This window comes from Acanthopagrus latus, chromosome 15 (assembly GCF_904848185.1).
Source record: "Acanthopagrus latus isolate v.2019 chromosome 15, fAcaLat1.1, whole genome shotgun sequence".
Classification (NCBI taxonomy): Eukaryota; Metazoa; Chordata; class Actinopteri; order Spariformes; family Sparidae; genus Acanthopagrus; species Acanthopagrus latus.
The window spans coordinates 9,157,252-9,174,430 of NC_051053.1; the positions used below are offsets into that span (position 1 = coordinate 9,157,252).

The following is a 17,179-nucleotide window of genomic DNA, read 5'->3' on the forward strand; positions in this document are numbered from 1 at the left end:
ATCAATGTAGGCGGTTAATAGCTGTTCAAAACATTGGTCTTGCTTGGTCTTGCTTTGCAATTATTTTTGGAAAGCTACCCTTTTTCCTCAAAGTTTCATCAAAACTGAGATACACAGTTGTTGCGAGTGAGCTATGGACCACACAGCATATAGGAGATGTGTACTATAGCACGCAGCACACGGGAAAACATTAGTCATTTGATGAATGAGGCTGTTTGAATATTTAGTACCAGACTCTGTCTGTGCTCTCTGCTTTCCCGTGGCAGATAATTTTGGCAGTTAAGCATTGATTTCCCTTACACAGCAGAAGCAAGGGTTCAGATCATTACCCTCCCTTCATAAACCTCCTTGTGCCTCTGTTTATTAGTGACTGGGAGGAGCAGTGGGCTTCCAGGCATGCATGGCCATCACTTCCCCCACCACCCTTAATGTGGCAAAACAGTCTTTCCAGCTTGGAGACTGTTCTGGTTTTATTGCCTACGGTTTGTCTTCACAGTAGAGTTTTATAACATATTAAACTGAATCTGTTATTCTAAGTTATGTTGAGTTAAAGGCTCTTTGTGGTATTTCACTGCTTTTGAGAAGATTTCTGGCAGAAATGTCTGATCGGGTCACTTACTGATGGAACTGAGACACAGTTTAACATCTGAGCGAAGGAAATTGATTACAGCTGCTTCGGTGAGTGACTGCAGGTGAAGGTTGAATGATTATGCAGACACTCCACTGGGACAGTAGGCGATCCAGTGCCTCACTGAAGGTTATCTTGACCATGTTGCTAAAAGAGAGCTTGTTTGTACTGTACAAGCCTTTAATCACAGTAACACTCTGAACGGGCTCACAGTCACACATTAGTCAGGAGACAAAAACAATACAGTTAGACTTCAAAATCTAAGAAAGTCCTTAAAGTGGGAACAAAAAAGTGGAGAAACCTATGGCAGAATGCTACTTTCCTGACCTGGATATGCTGTAAGATGCTTGATTGCTTTTACTGTCTCTTCCTTCTTTTATCATTATGCTAAAACCACTGAACTGGTTATAGTTGCATAAAAGGGTGAAACGTGTGATTGAAAAGCTCTGAATAGCTTTGCTTGGTTTTCAATCGATCGGGTCTTAAACACTGACCTTATGTTTAAAACTTTTTGTGCAGTTGACAGCAACATTTACTGGTGCCTCTCGTATTAAGATTGTGTCTAGATGTGCCTCTGCTGCCTGCTAATGATACATGTTTCCAGCACTCAAATGTGAGCAGACCGTTTGAAACAACATATTGTATCATCAGTTACTGTTCCACTGTTTCCTTTTGTGTGCCTCAGTTGTGGCCATTCTTAAAGCTGTATTTTAAGAGACAACTTCTTATTTTCAGGTTGTAGGAAAAGCCATTAGACAACCAGAACCTTTTGTATCCTGTGCAAAGAATAACACGAGTATCAGGAAGCTCTGTAGAAACACAGTCCTAGCAATTGCTGCTTCAATTGGGATTTTGTACAGACATTTCTCCTTTTCACCCGTAGCAGTTCAAGGCATTGGTCCATCTTAGCTGGTTGGTCTTGACCTTTCCCCTTCCATTTCACTCACTTTTATTGTAGAAGACTTTGCCCAGTGACCTTGTCAACCTGCCTCTGAGCTTCACTGAAAGTATAAAAGGAATGGAAAAACCTTGTATCATAATAGTGATATATTTCTTTTCTAATCAAGGTTCAGACAGTGTACAAATGTTTATGAATCAAGAATTGTTACTTCTTTATTGGCTTTAAAGCAGCAATATGCAAGGGGTGAGACGTATGTAAGAAGCAAGTTTACTTATTCTAAAAAATAAACAAAATACACTGAAAAATGTCAAGAAAGGAAATATTTAGCCACCTATTATCCCAAACAGATCTGTCTAAATAAATTCTCATTTCACTGAGTAAGATATAAAAATATTCTGGCTCTACATGCCATTTTTCACCCTCTGCTGATGCCCGACTCTTCAGTCTCTGTCTGCCGTGTCTTCCTGTCCCTGAAGTAATAGTCTTGGTCAGAGCCACTGTAAATCATCTCCTCACTGAGCAGCAGTTACCGTTTATGCCTCCTGTAGTTTTGAAGTGGCCTCTGAAAATGGGCTATTTGTAACAAATTACACTTTAAAAAAAAAAACAACAAAAAAAAAAAACGATGAAGCTCAGAAGATTGTATTCTGATTTTCCCTTGCAGTGATTGTGAGATCAGTAGAGACTGTTCAGAGAACACTGTATCTTTTTCATTATTTCTAGGTGATGACAGCTCAAGGATTGAGACAGCTCTCAGGAACTGTAAGCAGCTGTTTATGTCTTAGAACTTGTAATGTTTATGTATGCTAACTCATTTTCTGTGGTTCAAACTTCAAACTGTGCACAAGGTACACTTCAATAAGATTTTGATGTTTTGTTTTTTCTTCTGTCTTTGAGGATGAAATAAAGGAGCGGACCCAAAAAGGAGAAAAGGGAGATCAGGTAACATCTCTCATTACTATGTTAAGATAAGTCAGCCAGAAGAAACTATAAACATCCAGCATTTCACACTGCAGCAAGAAGAATGTTTCCATCACTTATGTAACATCAACAAATCCAGTGCTGACATTTGCTGTTAGAAAAGAACAATTGAGCATCACCTGCTCTTCAGAGTTCGATTTCATCTTGTGGCTCTGCAGAGGTGGAGCACAGAATATAATTTTGCATAATTATTGTTTGGACAACAAGCATTTGGTAGAGGAAAGCCGTTCACAGAGAGACCACTGATGCAGCTTTTGACCAAACGTCATAAGACTGTCAGCTAAATGAAGATAAATGTATGCATCCGGGAGTCTGTCAATGCAAGATATACTGAATAACAGCAGGACTCACAGGACACTGAACATGACCATGATTAGTTGTTAGAGAGCAAATATGTTATATGCTATCTCAAAGTTTTTTTGTTGTTTTACAGTTCTATTCACAAAGAAATTCTCCATGTTCTTAACCTTCACTCAATGTGAAAGCTAACTTGAAGAAGGTCCTTGAGGAAACACCTACTACAGGCTGCAAGAGAAATGGCTTACTTTACTTTATTCTTTTAGGCACATCTTGAAAAATGATTGCTGTCTATCTCCTTTACTTCCTACAGGGGGAGAGAGGAGCTCAAGGGCCGCAGGGCCTCAAGGTAACTTGTTGAAGATTTAGCTCTAAAACTTGAGCATCAGTAGCCACTGCCAACAAGATAAGGCTCAAATGTCCTTAACGTCAATTGAGTACCACTCAGTGTGGCCCTCCACTGTGTCTGTTTGACAGCATTCACAACAGGGCAGCACTGTATGGTGCATTCAAGTTGTTTGTCAGAGCTATTTTTATTGTAAAAACGATTATTTCAATGACATACCGTACAGTCTGATCCAGACAGTGGCCCCGCAACATTGCAGAGATGACATTGAGCTGTTGTCAGAGGGCATAAAATTTCTAGCAGCGCACCAAAGTGATTTTCTTTCAGTGGAGACTAAAGTGGACCTTTCTGTTGTCGACTTGTATGCCTCCAAACCCTCCAAACATTTGGTGTGCAACGGTCCTGCTGTATTTTGAATTGGAGAGGAAGCAAAATACATACTACGGGCTACCTGTCAGTCGTATATATTGTAGAGTTATTGTGACAAAAGCAGAAAATGGCAAGTTAAAAGTCTGATGTTTTTATCCTGTGTATTTTCCTTCCTCCCCCTTACCTCTTACCCACTTCTTTTGGTGACGTAACAGGGAAACATAGGGCCGCCAGGACTAAAGGGAGATCAAGGACCAGAGGTGAGTCTTTACAATATTTATGTCATGTCTGCTGTCATGTCTGCTGTTGATTTCAATATTTAAGAACTTGCTGGTTCATTGCGATAAAATCCTTCATCCTCTGAGGTGAACATCTTGTTATATTCACTGTTTCTTCAGCTGGTATGGTCAAAGTTCTTTTGGTTATAATTGTAATAGTGCCAGAGTAACAGTACATTTGTTCATAGAATATGGAGATTAATGTTAACAAATAATTGCATAATGCACATTTAACAAGGTAATGCTCAGTTTACATATTCATTTTAAATGCATTAACTGTTAACACACTCATTGAGATGAATTAAACCGAGGAAACCTAAAGTATTTATTAAGAGCTAGGTTTGAGAAAAATATTATAAAAAATGTCATAGTAATACACCTTTTTTACCCCAGCCACTGACAGGCATATATATAGATATAGCAGCAAGAGTACTAATGTTTTTTTCTTAAGTTGTTATCATTGAACATAAGCTCAGTTTCCATGGTAATATGTGGCTCGTTCACTTCATCCATGTATGCAAAGACAATAATGAGTCAAAACAGGGGAAGCATATAAACAGCTGATCGAGAGTATCAGCGTAACTAGGATAGGGGCTTATTTGAAATTACACATGCGTGCAAAGCTGCTGTAATTGTCGTGAAACTAACCATGGTTTATTAAAAAAGCAGCACTTAACACCGCTATTTGAAATTCTCTCGAAAGTCTACAGTTTAGCTGGCTGGGCAATAGCATTTGAAAGCCCAGACAGTTCAGTCACCATACAAAAGCAGAAAATAGCCCAAAGTATTGGATTTCCTTTCTGTTTTGCCAGGGGAAGCAAGGCCTGCCTGGACTCCCAGGACTCTCAGGCGAGCCAGTAAGTATATTGGCACCAGACACTCACACTTGATGTCAAGCCTTCCTCTCTCTCATTGCTTTTTCTATCACCTTGCCATATCTTCCACTCGATGACTCAGTCTGCCAGAATGAAAGAGAGAGATAAACAGATAAAGGTCAACAGGCAGAGACAGAGAGGAAGTGGAAAGAAAAGTCCACAATTTTTACACAGACGATCAGTAATCAAATTTAAGAATTAATTAGTGGAAAGAGGCAAATCTAAGCGCTTTATGCCAGGAATGGCAGCAGAGGCCCAATCTGTTCTCCACACCTGCTTCGGTAATGAGCATCTGTCTTTACTCAAAAGCAGGGAGGGAAAGAGGCATTTCATAAATCCTGGCTAAGGGAAATTATGTTGGAACACGGCAGCCCGCTGAAGCAGTGAGGAGGAGGAGATAAATGTGTGTGAGGAGATGAAGGCCTGGTGATAGATGTGTCTCTTTCACCACTATTTACAGGGCTCACCAGGGGAGGGAGGGGCGCCTGGGAGAGATGGCCTGAAAGGAGAAAAGGTAGGGAAACTTCAAATCAAGTCCTAGCCTCAAAGAAAACTATGAAGCTATGATGTTTTATCACAGGTGGTGGAACATGCTAGACAACTTGTGAAGACACCTTTCAGATTACTCGTCCTGCATGCCATCCTCAATCATGTTCTAACTTTGTGTTCTCGCCTTTGATGCCCCTGACTAGACTGTTATTTGCACGTATTTTTTTCCTTGCAGTAGGACTTGTTCCAAATGCTGTGCTGAAAGTGGAAAAGAGCGCAGTTGACATGCATATTTGATGGGGTTTGTCACTTGTCAGAATAAACGAAGCTGCACTCAAGTCTCCCCACCCACTGCAGTCACTCTGTTACACTCGAGGGCAGAGAAATAAACTTAAAGTGCTGAAGCCTCCTACATCCATTCATATTTATAATCCTCCTTTGTCATCTTTGCTATACTGATGCAAGAGGCAGTTCTGGTTGTACATTCATGTGGTAGTCTATGAATAAATACATGTGGAAAAACAGGCGACGTCTGTATGGGGAATATCAAGCTGCAGCCAGGAGACAATTATCTTAGCTTAGCATGAAGACTGCGACAAGGGATCTTAGCTCTAGACTAGCTCTGTTAAAGTTCACTTAAATGTACTCATTAACTACTCATCCCTGTGGCAATGGAAAGTCAAGTCATCTTTTGTGGTCCACAAAACATTTCTGGAAAATAATTGATGTAGATGGGGACATGTTTTAAAGTGTAAAAAAAATGTTTTAAAAGAAAAATATTAAATTGCTCTATACTGCTTGACTGGTGTAATCTAATTCCACCAAATCCCAAATTGCTTTGAGAAGACGTATTTACACTCTTTGTGAGCTGAAAATCTACATTTTAGCTGCTAATCTAGGATCATGTCCACACGCACCAAAACATTCTTTTTTTCCCCCGTCTTCCTTGGCATCATTTCAAGAATATTTGCATCCAAACGGATCCATTGAAAATGACTCAGCACACTGTAGTTCATATTCCAACCTATAGGTGGCGCTTAAAATTAACCAAAAATGGAGAAGAAGAGATGGAGTATGCGCACATATATACACACACATACACACACACTCACACACACTCATATATACACACACTAACACACATATAAACACACACACACACATATATATATACATATATAATGTTGAACAAACAAATCGTGTGACTATAACGCTAAAATAAAGCAAACATTCGAACAAAACTAAGAGCCTTTGAGGTACATGCTCATTTCAGTATGCTAACATGCTCGCACTGACAATGCTGACATGATGATGATTTTTATCAGATTGTCCTGCATGATAATGATACCATGTTTACCATCTTAGTATAGCTTGTCACCATGTCAGCATTTTTTGATCCTGATGGGAATGTCATTAACTTTGCAGGTATTTAGTTATATTTATATTTACAATTTTGTGGCAATCCATCGAAAAGGTTTTGAGTTTCTTCAGTCTAGACAAAAGTAGTAGACGTGTCAACCAATAGAGACATGGTGTGCCGCGAAAAGACAAGGAACTGTCAGTAAATAGTGCATGTTTATTTTATACATTCAAATCCAAGTGAATAAAATGTTCCTCTCGTGGCTGGACATCAAAACATTTGAATGAAACAGCATCCCTAACAATAGTCACTGAATATACTTGAGGCAGCAAACAAAAAGCACACACTGCTGTTCTGTTTCTGCCTTGTAGACAGAGAGCAATTTCCCTCCTACACACTTGATGGTTTTATAAGGGTCCGTGCAGTACCAAAAGCTGTCCCCTCAAACAAACAACGTTTATACAAATTGATGTGCAAAATGATCCTGGTAAATGGTTCCTGCCTTTCCTTTACCCTCCAGAGTCTCCCTCATTTACCTCCCAGTGTATAATGCAGCACAGCCTTACATTGTTGAGATGACAGAGTCAGTCTGACATTTAGCTTCTTTCATTTAGCGTCTGAATACCGTCTGTCTTTCTGTCTCTAGGGAGACTCTGGTGGAGTGATTGGGCCTCAGGGACTTCCAGGTCCGAAGGGCGAGCCTGGAGAGCCTGGAGGGGGATCTACGGTGGGTACCATATTGGGTTGAAATAGTCACCGTAGTCTGACCATGTTGGCCTCGGCCCTTGAGTTAAAGGACACTAAAGTAAAAACTGTTATCTTTTTTTGAAGTATACAGAGAATATCAACTTCAAACAGCTGATAAGTTAAAAGGAAACTAGCTCCTCCAGCTGTGTAGCTGCCATGACATTATTCAGATGCAATACCATTAGGTAATCCACCATTGGACAAGCCGAGCACTGGGTAATCACCTATCCTCCCATTTTGGAGCTTATAGCTGTTGAAGCACTCTCCTTTATGGACATGGCTTTGCATATAGAAATGTTCATTACAGCTCCACAAAAAAAGGCGGTGCATGTACAGCCAAGGCCTCGGTCCTGCATGAGGGCACTTGCACTCCTCAATCACCAGCAAGTGCTCTGCGGCTTTAAACAATCATGTTTGTTTGTGTGCGGGAACGCTGAGCTGAACATTAAGCTCGACAGCAGGCCTGCTCATCAAGCAAGGGGTACTGTGTTCAGTTGAGCAGAGTAATAAGGGAAAGATTGCGTTCATGCAGAAGTATTTAAAGCTCTCTAATGTACTCCAGCACTGTGAAAATTGGAGCGGGATTGGAAAAGAGGGCTATATGTGTGTAAGTGTCAAGAGGATATGTTTACAGCAGGCCTTTGACAAATGGTTGCATAGTTGAAAAGCTAAACAAAGAGAGATGTTCATCGTACCCTACGGCCTTTTGCATAGATCCTGATAGTCTTTTACGAACGTCATTTCTGTGCGGAGGCATCGCTGGAGAATGTATTCTAAACTTTGTATGCTCTTTGTTATGTAAGACAAAGAAAAGAAAGGGAAAGGGCAATAAACAGAATCCAATGCAGATGGTCTGAGCATCCTCAGTGAGTCAGCCTGCTCCAGTTGTTAATGTCACTTTATTGATTTTGCCTTGAAATGAATAATGAGCAATTTGCTCTTTGTTTCTTGTAAGTTTTGTTATTTGCTTAGATTAGCAATCTCCCTCTACCTTGAAGCACTGATGTAAGGTTTTCTTACAGTACAGATTGCCCATGCATAATGTCTAATGTAACTAATTCAATATCAAAATGTAGTTATAGGATCTTATTAGTTAACTGACAACATGCTGTTCCTCACAAACTTTTCTTTGTTTTAATGTTTGAGTGAATCAGCACATTTCTCCCTAAAACTGTGGAATTGCTATGTCATTCGAATCCAGGTCCTCTACAGCTCATTTACATTTGTAACTTGTAACACTAATACATGCTGACCACTGAAATCAATGTCTCATCTGAGATGTACAGTAAATATGCTTACTGTAGTCCTCGATTACAGTCAAGGTTTTTCTCTGCGGTATGGCATTATCAATCTGCTTCTAGAAGCTGTTCAGAATGTTGTAAACAGTACTGAGCAGGAACCCAGAATGCAATGCTGTGTTCGGAGCGTTTGCACTGTAGAGTACCAGCACTTTAAGAGCTTTTTTGGGTTGCACCTCTGGTCTTGAAGTGAATTGCTGATGAATGTGCCATGAACCCCTGTTCTGATGTCTTCTTCCTGTTGTTTTGTAGGGCGATGGGTTGTCTCTAACTAGAGGATCACGTGGACCCAAGGTAAGAAGGACTGTGGTGGTGGTGGAGCTTCACCAACGCAACAGTTTATACAGGCATTAACCCCTGCAGGTAGATCATTAATATGTATTGTAACTTTGTTTTTACTTTAGTTACATTAAAATAATATTTTCAGGTATAGTATGCATTTTTTCCCCTGCATGACCCACCATACTCTTCTTCTGATTGGCTAGCATTGCCTTTGTTTGTTGAGATTGGTTAGTGAGATTGTCGACAAGAATGGCGTAAGCCAATCAGAGACAGGGTAGGGCGGTTCATGCTTTTGCCGTCACCACCTCCTTTCATGTTCCATATGTGTTGATTTGAATTGATTAGAGTGGATATCCTTTGCCTACAATGATATTTTCATACAGTTTGACTGTCCGTGTTAAAGAAGCCGGCTTTAGTTTCCATTTCTACAACCACACTGAGTGGTTGAAGATCAATGTTTTAACCATTTATACAAAACATTAAGCTAACTATCTCAACTGTTAATCCATTACTGTTAGTCAACCATTAAAACTGTTAATTCACAGTTTTTTAACCCTAACCATAACCCAAACCCTTAAGACATGCAGAGCAACCACAGAGCCACTACTGCACTAATTATGAAAGAATATAGTCATATTTTATATCAAATTAAATAGCAGAAGCTGGGCTACAATGTGTAAAAAAAAACATGTTTATATGACCCAAACACAGCCCAAACACTACTCAAATAAACAACTAAACACCAAACTTTGTGAATCACCCTAACCCTAACACCTAACCCTAGAAAATTGGCTTGGGGCTTAAAGGGTTAAAACTGTCCATTACTTTTAGCTAACTTTTTCCACTTATTATTCATTTGTGGCCTTTTATCTCAATCATTTATCTTAAAGCCTAGTTTTAGCTAACCTTTTCAACTGTTCATCCATTACAAAAGCTAAATACTTTAAATCTTTATTCATAACTCTAAGCAAACATTTTCAGCTGTTAGTTGTTAGTTTGATTATCTATCTTAACATTAATTTATTACATTACATTACATGCGCCTGGTTGGGAACACCTTGATATAGGTGATAATATTATGATTCTACCAAATAATCCTCACAAACCATATGCTGGCCTGCTTAATTTGGAACTGTAGCAGGGATTTCAAGGTTTTGTGATGATATCATGCTGAGTTTGGTAGCAGGATTGGAACATAAGGCTCTAAAGATATGGCCCAATTATCAGAGGTTTTCTCATTGTAGAACTAACAATGCATTTGAATGTACTGTGTATCACAATTCATGCACGAGTTCAAATGAAAAAGATAATGAATATGTGTATGCCATTGGCCTTGAACATAGCTGTGTTTCTTACCCTTGAAGCTACTAAAGGGAAAACATTAAGGGAAATGAGTTCCGGCAGAGTGTGAATACTTAATGATCATGCAGTGCAGCAGCTCTCCATGACTTCTGGATTCATCCTCTCACTGCTCCTTTGTCTTTTTATCAGGGGGAGAGAGGTGTCCCAGGATTGCCAGGCGACCATGGTGAAAAAGGCGAACCTGGAGAGACTATCATAGGCTCACCGGTGAGTATGATGATGTATTGATTGGTCTGTGTCTCCCAGACTCATTATTTAGTTCAAACTGTGATACCTTAAGATCTTTGGCTATTGGAAGAACCAGATCCTCTTTGAATATCAAGATCAGTGTCCAGTAAATACACTCTCAAAAGAAAACTGTGGCCATTAGTGTGAGGGTCTGTCATATAGCACTCCGCCCTCATCAATATGCTCTGCACCTATAGTTTGAAGCTCACAGATTTGATTGCCAGCGAGTCTGCTTTCATTTTTGAAAAACAGGATTGTTGGAGACAGAGAATCAATAGAGCAAAAGGTGTCTAACACAATTCCTTTATTGGATCCTGGGTGCTAGAGGGCAGATGGTGTTAACAAGATGTGTGATGTGTTCTTAGGGCCCCATGGGACCCCCAGGAAAGCCAGGAATTGAGGTGTGTGGAAAATTTCTGAATCCAACACACACAAACAGCATGATCAAGTTTATTTTTCTGGCTTTACAGCTCATCAGTGCTATGGTCTTTCAATTATTTTACAATACAAATAACAGTCTGCAGTGTTTGCCCGTTGTTAGTTGGTTGTATAAGGCAAGATTGTTAAAATCATAGGAGAGAGTGCTTGTTTTTCAGGGCCCTCGTGGACCTCCAGGTTTATCTGGCCCTCCTGGACCTGCAGGAAGAGAGGTGAGCGAGATCAGTGTGCCCTTCCACTCGTATTCACTCCCTCACACATCTGCAGATAAAAGATGGCTAGAGGCATAAAAGAATATCAGCTACCCACTGTGCATGATCAAGTATGATGTATCAAAGCTCCTGGACACAAATCCCCACCAACTGAGATGGGTGTGACAGCAGAGCCTTGCTTGTCTGCTTGATGTCATAGCCAGGAGGCTTTTTAACTCCTTTCTTTGTCTCAATTAAAGGGCTCCCCTGGTAGACCAGGCCTCCCAGGCCCTGCTGGACCTCCAGGTGAACCAGTAAGTAAGAAAGATTGAATTTTTGACTTCTGTAGTTCAGCATCACTGATCCTCAATGAGACCTACTGAGCTCACCTTACATTCGAAGTCACTCCAGTCAACCCCGGTTCTAAGATAATTAGCAAACATCAATTACCAACATCAGAGAATGGTGCAGTTTACGACAAATTTGGAGAACCCTGTTGTCAGAAAATGTTTCATGTCTGTCTTGCTTCTCCATGTGTTCTCCATGTGATAGCTCTCGTGTGAGAGAGCACCATATGGCTTCTGCTGCTGCTGCTGCTTTTGCATCAAAGCCTTGTAAATTAAGCGTTTTAACCTATTTATATTCATGCTCTGTAAAGACCCGGAAAACCCATTTATTGTCCATTTTATTTATTTATTTTTTTAATACATGGGCTGCATTTCAAACTGTATTTCTCAACTCTGAAGAACAACAATATTTTGAAGATGTGAGGAATCTGTCTTCCAGCAACAAAATTATTAAACTATTTGCTCAAGCGTTGCAGATAAAAAACTGAAAATGAAGCACTGACATAGAAATTTGTTAAAGCGTGTTCGGGGCAAAGTGACATTCCTTAAAGGCTTATGAGATGGTCTTCTAAATTGATGTTTTGAGCAATTCAGACGATGCAGTGCATAAAACAACAACGGCATAATATTTCCAGAACGTGAAAGACTTGTTGTATTGCATGACATTGATTTTCTTTCTTCTCTTCATACAGACTGCCCTGCCAATTGTTGGAGACATGGGCGCTTTACTTAAGGTATTTCATCTTCGTAGTTCATGAGAATTACAGCTTTCACAAACAGTAACATGCAAAGGAGTGCTTGGGTTAGGTTAGGGTTCATAAATTATTCATATTGGTTCATTTGAAGGGGTGCTATTCCATGAATACATGGATGCTACCAGTTTAGAGACGTAGCCAAAACCCCTTCCGTGCCTCCATCAGGATGACTGGGAGAAATGTCTGGAGAAGAGACATTCAAATAATCTCACAAGAAATCCAAGCTTGGTCATTCAACACAGGTACGCAGTCAAGCCATACTGTGTGGCGACAAGTTCAACCAAGCATCCCAATTAGGATAATGGAATTTAGAATGATCACACCCACCAGTGCATTGTAGGTAATCAGTGCAACACTTAAATACAGAAATGACTTTATGACATCATTTCACATTAGTGTATTTCACAGCAGTCATCCCGACTGTTAAACGAGCTTTCAGGTTTTGGTAAATGTGAATTTGCTGCATACCAGACTCTCCTGTTTTTGTTTTTTTTTTTATGTAAAGGGACAATTCACCCAAAACACACCAAAATCAAAAATCCATATTTTTCCTTTTACCTTTAGTTCTCTTTATCCAGCTAAATTGTTCTGGTGTGAGTCGCTGAGTTTTATAGATGTCAGCCCTAGAGATGTCTGCCCCCTCCTGAATATGATGGAACTAGATGGCACTTTTCTCCCCCCAAAAGATACATTTGAAAAACACAACAGTAATGTCTCTCTTCTAGAAATCATTGCCCGGTTACTTAAAATAATCCACGGACCTTGTTGTGAGCAGTTTCATGTAGAAACAATTTTCTTTGTACTTGCTTTTATTGAAAAGCCAGCTGGCTAAGCTCGAACATCACGACACAGCCAAGGAGGACACTATTAATGTTTACATCCCACACTGTCATGAGTACAGCCCTGAGTAAATGGGACAGTGACATTTCTGTTGAGTTCTTCAATTTTTATTTTTTTTTATTTATTTTTTTTGCACTTGCTGCACCACAAGCCTAATGTCATCGAGTCCCATTATATTCGAAAGCAGCACATCTTTATGATATCTCCCACCAAAACAATCTAGATGGATCAATTGTACTACGGATAAGAGAAAAAAAAAGGGATTTTGTGGTGAACAGTCTCTTTTATTATAATCAAATAGACTTTACAAGCTTTAGATATGTGAGATACAGATATATCATTAACAAGAGGATAGCTCTGTGAATTTATACAAATGCTGTGTTATCATGATGATATGTTTAAATCAAGTGAATATAGGAGGCATAACAAATGCTTAAAATGTGTGTATCTAAATTTGGCAGCACAGCATCCACCTGAAATACTGCTTGATAGTAAGGGAGTTTCATCAACCTCTGGTATGCACCACAGTTTCAACATACTCTTCTGTGTATTTTAGATCCCATGCAAAACAGCATGAGATGAATAAGGAACACTTTTGAGAATAGCTCACACAAAAGACAGTGTTGAAATTTATAATGCATGTCAGCTCTGACAATGAATATAATGCCTTCACATTACTGATGATTAACAGATAAAGCCAGATGCCAGATGTGTTGTAATTTTCTGTCACCCTCTTTCTTTAGTGTCAACTTATTTTATCCATTAAGTGCCCTGTTAGATTCAGCTACTGGTTACAGCCTTCATCATAGTTGCATAGTGACACTGTAATTAGTGCTTTCAACACCCTGCTGACACCTAAAAAAGAAAAGACTAAACATATTAAACACTTTTCTTTCATTCATAGCCTGAGTAATAACCTGCTCTTCTTACTTTGTTGTACTGATAACATTTCCTTGGATGCACGGTAGATAATTAGATGACAAGGACACACAGGCTATTTTCCATTTTGTGCTTCAGACTCAGTTCCTGATTTAATGCGGCTTTTTAATGGTGCACTATACCTGTTTCTACTGCCTCGCTCCAACTTAGACCTCCTACTTATTTCCTGAAAGGCACAGTACCTATATTGAGACTGGTTTAGGGACAATGATATTTAAGTTTCTCACCTAAATGTCACAGTCAATGAGTTTGACAAAGTTCACCACTCACCTAGATGAGAGACACTCTCAGAGACACTCATGGTGGGTTCACATTATTTCTGCTCTGCAGACATTTAGAGAACACGTTGTGTCAGTTGGGGTCTTGTCCTCCACCCAGGGGATGTGACATAATAAAGGGCGAAATGCAGTGCACCAGCTCAGCTTGATGAAATCTTATCTGTGCCACCACTTTTTGCTTCCTGTCGTGTCTTGTGCTGGCAGAATGCCTGCAGTGTGTGCCAGACGAGAGTCCCAGGTCTTCCTGGGCAGAAGGGAGAGAAGGGGTACCCCGGGGCTCAAGGAGTAGAAGGCATGGTGGGAGAAAAGGTACTCATCAGCATGGCAGGATATTTGGCACAGACACTGTAAACATGTTTACCGACCGTCATTTTGCATTTGCATTACATGACACTTCTGGGTTGCTTATTAGATGTTTTGAATACTTCTATCTTGAACAGGGGGATCCAGGTGTGAGAGGTCCTATGGGTAATCCTGGGAAAGAAGGCCCAAAGGTAGGCAGGAAATATCAGGCCTAAATATGCTCTGTAAGTAAAGCTGTCATGAATTGTTCAGCTTCTCAGCATGACAAAAGAATGTGTTAAATGAATAGCCTTGTCTTAAGTTACAGTTTATTGAACCGCGTTGATTCCAGTAGATAGTGATTTATGCTGACAAACACTTCTCATAAATAGCCTTTTGTATTATTTCCAGAAGCTGAACCAGCTGTTGTACAACTCGTAGTACACTCTTACTATATGTGCTTGCAGTGGATGTTGTTGCTATGGATACAGGGTTGCACCATAATGAACGGGGCTAGGCGATTTCAAGTCGTGTGCTGTGAGAGTGGAAGAGACATTTTGAAGTTTATACCCGTCAGCCTTTACATTTTCATGTTTGGTGAAAGAACATTCAGTTTTACCTCCCTCACTGGTTCCTGCAGGGAGTGAAAGGCGAGAGAGGGTTCCCAGGCCCTTCGGGAGATAAAGGCGATGAGGTGAGTGGAAAACAAAGTTTAATCTTCACAAATGTATCCAGTAGTTATCCAACCGTGCAGAAGTTACTGTGACATTGAGAGGGACGTCTTTCAAAAGAATGTAAATATATTGTAATGTCGGCCTCATCTTATCTCTCAAACTCTGTTTTCAAAAGAAGCTATCAAAAGCTATCCGCAGTGCTTTGTGCGCACTATGCCCTGTCTCTGCACTCAGAGGAGCTGCTTTATAAAGAACGTGGCCTGCCCTGCATGTTTGTGTGTGCTAATTAAAAAACGAGCCACTCTTAAGAGAGGCTGAGAAGCTTTTCACAGGTCAGCTTTCAGCACTAGACTGCAATGGCAGGAGCTTCTCACTAACTTGTTTGTATTCGATTTTATGGGCTCAATAAAAACATGTTTTATAGCCCTGTTGAAGGTTGGTTTTTTTCACTGATACTAGGAATAATTGAGAGAAACACATGAAGTGCCACCTCTGAAACACAACAAACAGGACGAAAACACCCTAACGAAACAAGTTAATAAAGATGTTACATGTACATGAAATGTTTCACAGCCTCTGCATATTCAAAGGTGCTATGAAGACAAGAAAGAATTTACATAATCCTAGCAGTCATTGGTATAAATAGAAACGTTTTCTAATGTATGCTCTGCCGTATACCTGCAAGCTTTATGTGTTGTATTATTTCATCCGAGTACTTGTTGTGATTGGATTTCTGGGAAGCCATTTCAGGCCTGAAGAAAACGGGTTTGATGGAACTTGGATCAATAAATTACACCTTGCTCTTTAGGTTAAGAGTATCTGCCTGTCCGCATCACCCTTTTCCATCTCTGCCATAAATGGAAGCAGTACAGATGGACTGAGTATAATACATGCTTTTAAATTTGCGTGATCCATTGTTCTACCAGGGGCCTGCAGGAGTACCAGGACTTCCAGGTGTGACAGGTCGTACAGGAGCCCCAGTAAGTGGCCTGGTTTGATATTTTACAGAATCTCTTTCATTTTTTACATAACTGAAACAAAAAACTCCCGCACACTATTCACCTCGCTTGCAACAGGAATACATTTTTTATTCACAACGTTTCTGTAGGAAGACCTTTATCATGTAATTTAGCTTGAGGTGAACAGTGAGCATGAGCTTTTTTTTCTGATTTTGCCGACCCTCGGTCTTCTCCTACGCGCTTGTCAATTGTGAATTATTTCATGACACAAAGTACCCTTTTATGGTTAATGCCCTTACTGCTTTTATCATGAAATGTGCACTACATTGTAAGTATGCTGTTCTGTTTGCAGGGGCTTATGGGTAGACCAGGGCCAATGGGCCAGCTGGGAGGAAAAGGAGAAAAGGTAAGGGGTTTAACCACTCAAGCAGTTTTCTATATAATGTTGATAGTGGGTCTGCATTTGTGGGTCTTATATATAGTTTACAGTGGATGAATATGTACTCAAACTCTGTAATAAATAAATGGGTTTGAGTAGGAGTATGAATAATTTTTTCTGCTTTTTTTCAATTGAAATGTAGTTTTATCATACATTTGGAAGACAGATACAGTGTGAAAATGTGAGAAGACCCCCAGTTCCTATAATAAAAATGATTGAGTGCATAAAAATGAAGGAAATCTCTTAAAGGAATCTTGATTTTTTTTTTTTTTTTTTGACACAGCTGGTGAATGAGGTTCCATATCATTGGATTACATTAGCATGTGACTGTGCTTGATAAACATTTCCATTTTCACAGACATGTTTGAGAATTTCTCTGGTTTGTGTTTGGCAGGGAAATGAAGGACCGCCGGGCAGACCAGGGCTTCCAGGACCTCCGGTAAGTTCCTCGTGCCTCAACAAGAGCCAGGTGCTGAAAACAACACTGAAAACCCCTGTGAGGGTAGTACGTTCTTCATGCACACTAAATGTATTTAAATGTTATGATTCCAAAAGTTTTCTTGCACAAACAGCATTTCTTTATTTTGCTCAAAAAA

General features: G+C 39.9%; 1 protein-coding gene across 9 annotated transcripts in view; it reads left to right on the top strand.

Moving 5' to 3' along the window:
- Positions 1 to 17,179, top strand: part of LOC119033515 (collagen alpha-1(XIX) chain) — a 119,161-nt gene that overhangs the window by 79,296 nt on the left and 22,686 nt on the right. For all 9 annotated transcript variants that reach the window (XM_037123726.1, XM_037123727.1, XM_037123719.1 and 6 more), the window contains 19 exons: positions 2,253 to 2,291; positions 2,427 to 2,471; positions 3,121 to 3,156; positions 3,738 to 3,782; positions 4,613 to 4,657; positions 5,136 to 5,189; positions 7,171 to 7,251; positions 8,822 to 8,863; positions 10,343 to 10,420; positions 10,807 to 10,842; positions 11,038 to 11,091; positions 11,331 to 11,384; positions 12,110 to 12,151; positions 14,434 to 14,538; positions 14,670 to 14,723; positions 15,152 to 15,205; positions 16,112 to 16,165; positions 16,497 to 16,550; positions 16,978 to 17,022. In XM_037123726.1, coding sequence (XP_036979621.1) covers positions 2,253 to 2,291; positions 2,427 to 2,471; positions 3,121 to 3,156; positions 3,738 to 3,782; positions 4,613 to 4,657; positions 5,136 to 5,189; positions 7,171 to 7,251; positions 8,822 to 8,863; positions 10,343 to 10,420; positions 10,807 to 10,842; positions 11,038 to 11,091; positions 11,331 to 11,384; positions 12,110 to 12,151; positions 14,434 to 14,538; positions 14,670 to 14,723; positions 15,152 to 15,205; positions 16,112 to 16,165; positions 16,497 to 16,550; positions 16,978 to 17,022 — 1,017 coding nt within the window. The remainder of the gene's footprint in view (positions 1 to 2,252; positions 2,292 to 2,426; positions 2,472 to 3,120; positions 3,157 to 3,737; positions 3,783 to 4,612; positions 4,658 to 5,135; positions 5,190 to 7,170; positions 7,252 to 8,821; positions 8,864 to 10,342; positions 10,421 to 10,806; positions 10,843 to 11,037; positions 11,092 to 11,330; positions 11,385 to 12,109; positions 12,152 to 14,433; positions 14,539 to 14,669; positions 14,724 to 15,151; positions 15,206 to 16,111; positions 16,166 to 16,496; positions 16,551 to 16,977; positions 17,023 to 17,179) is intronic.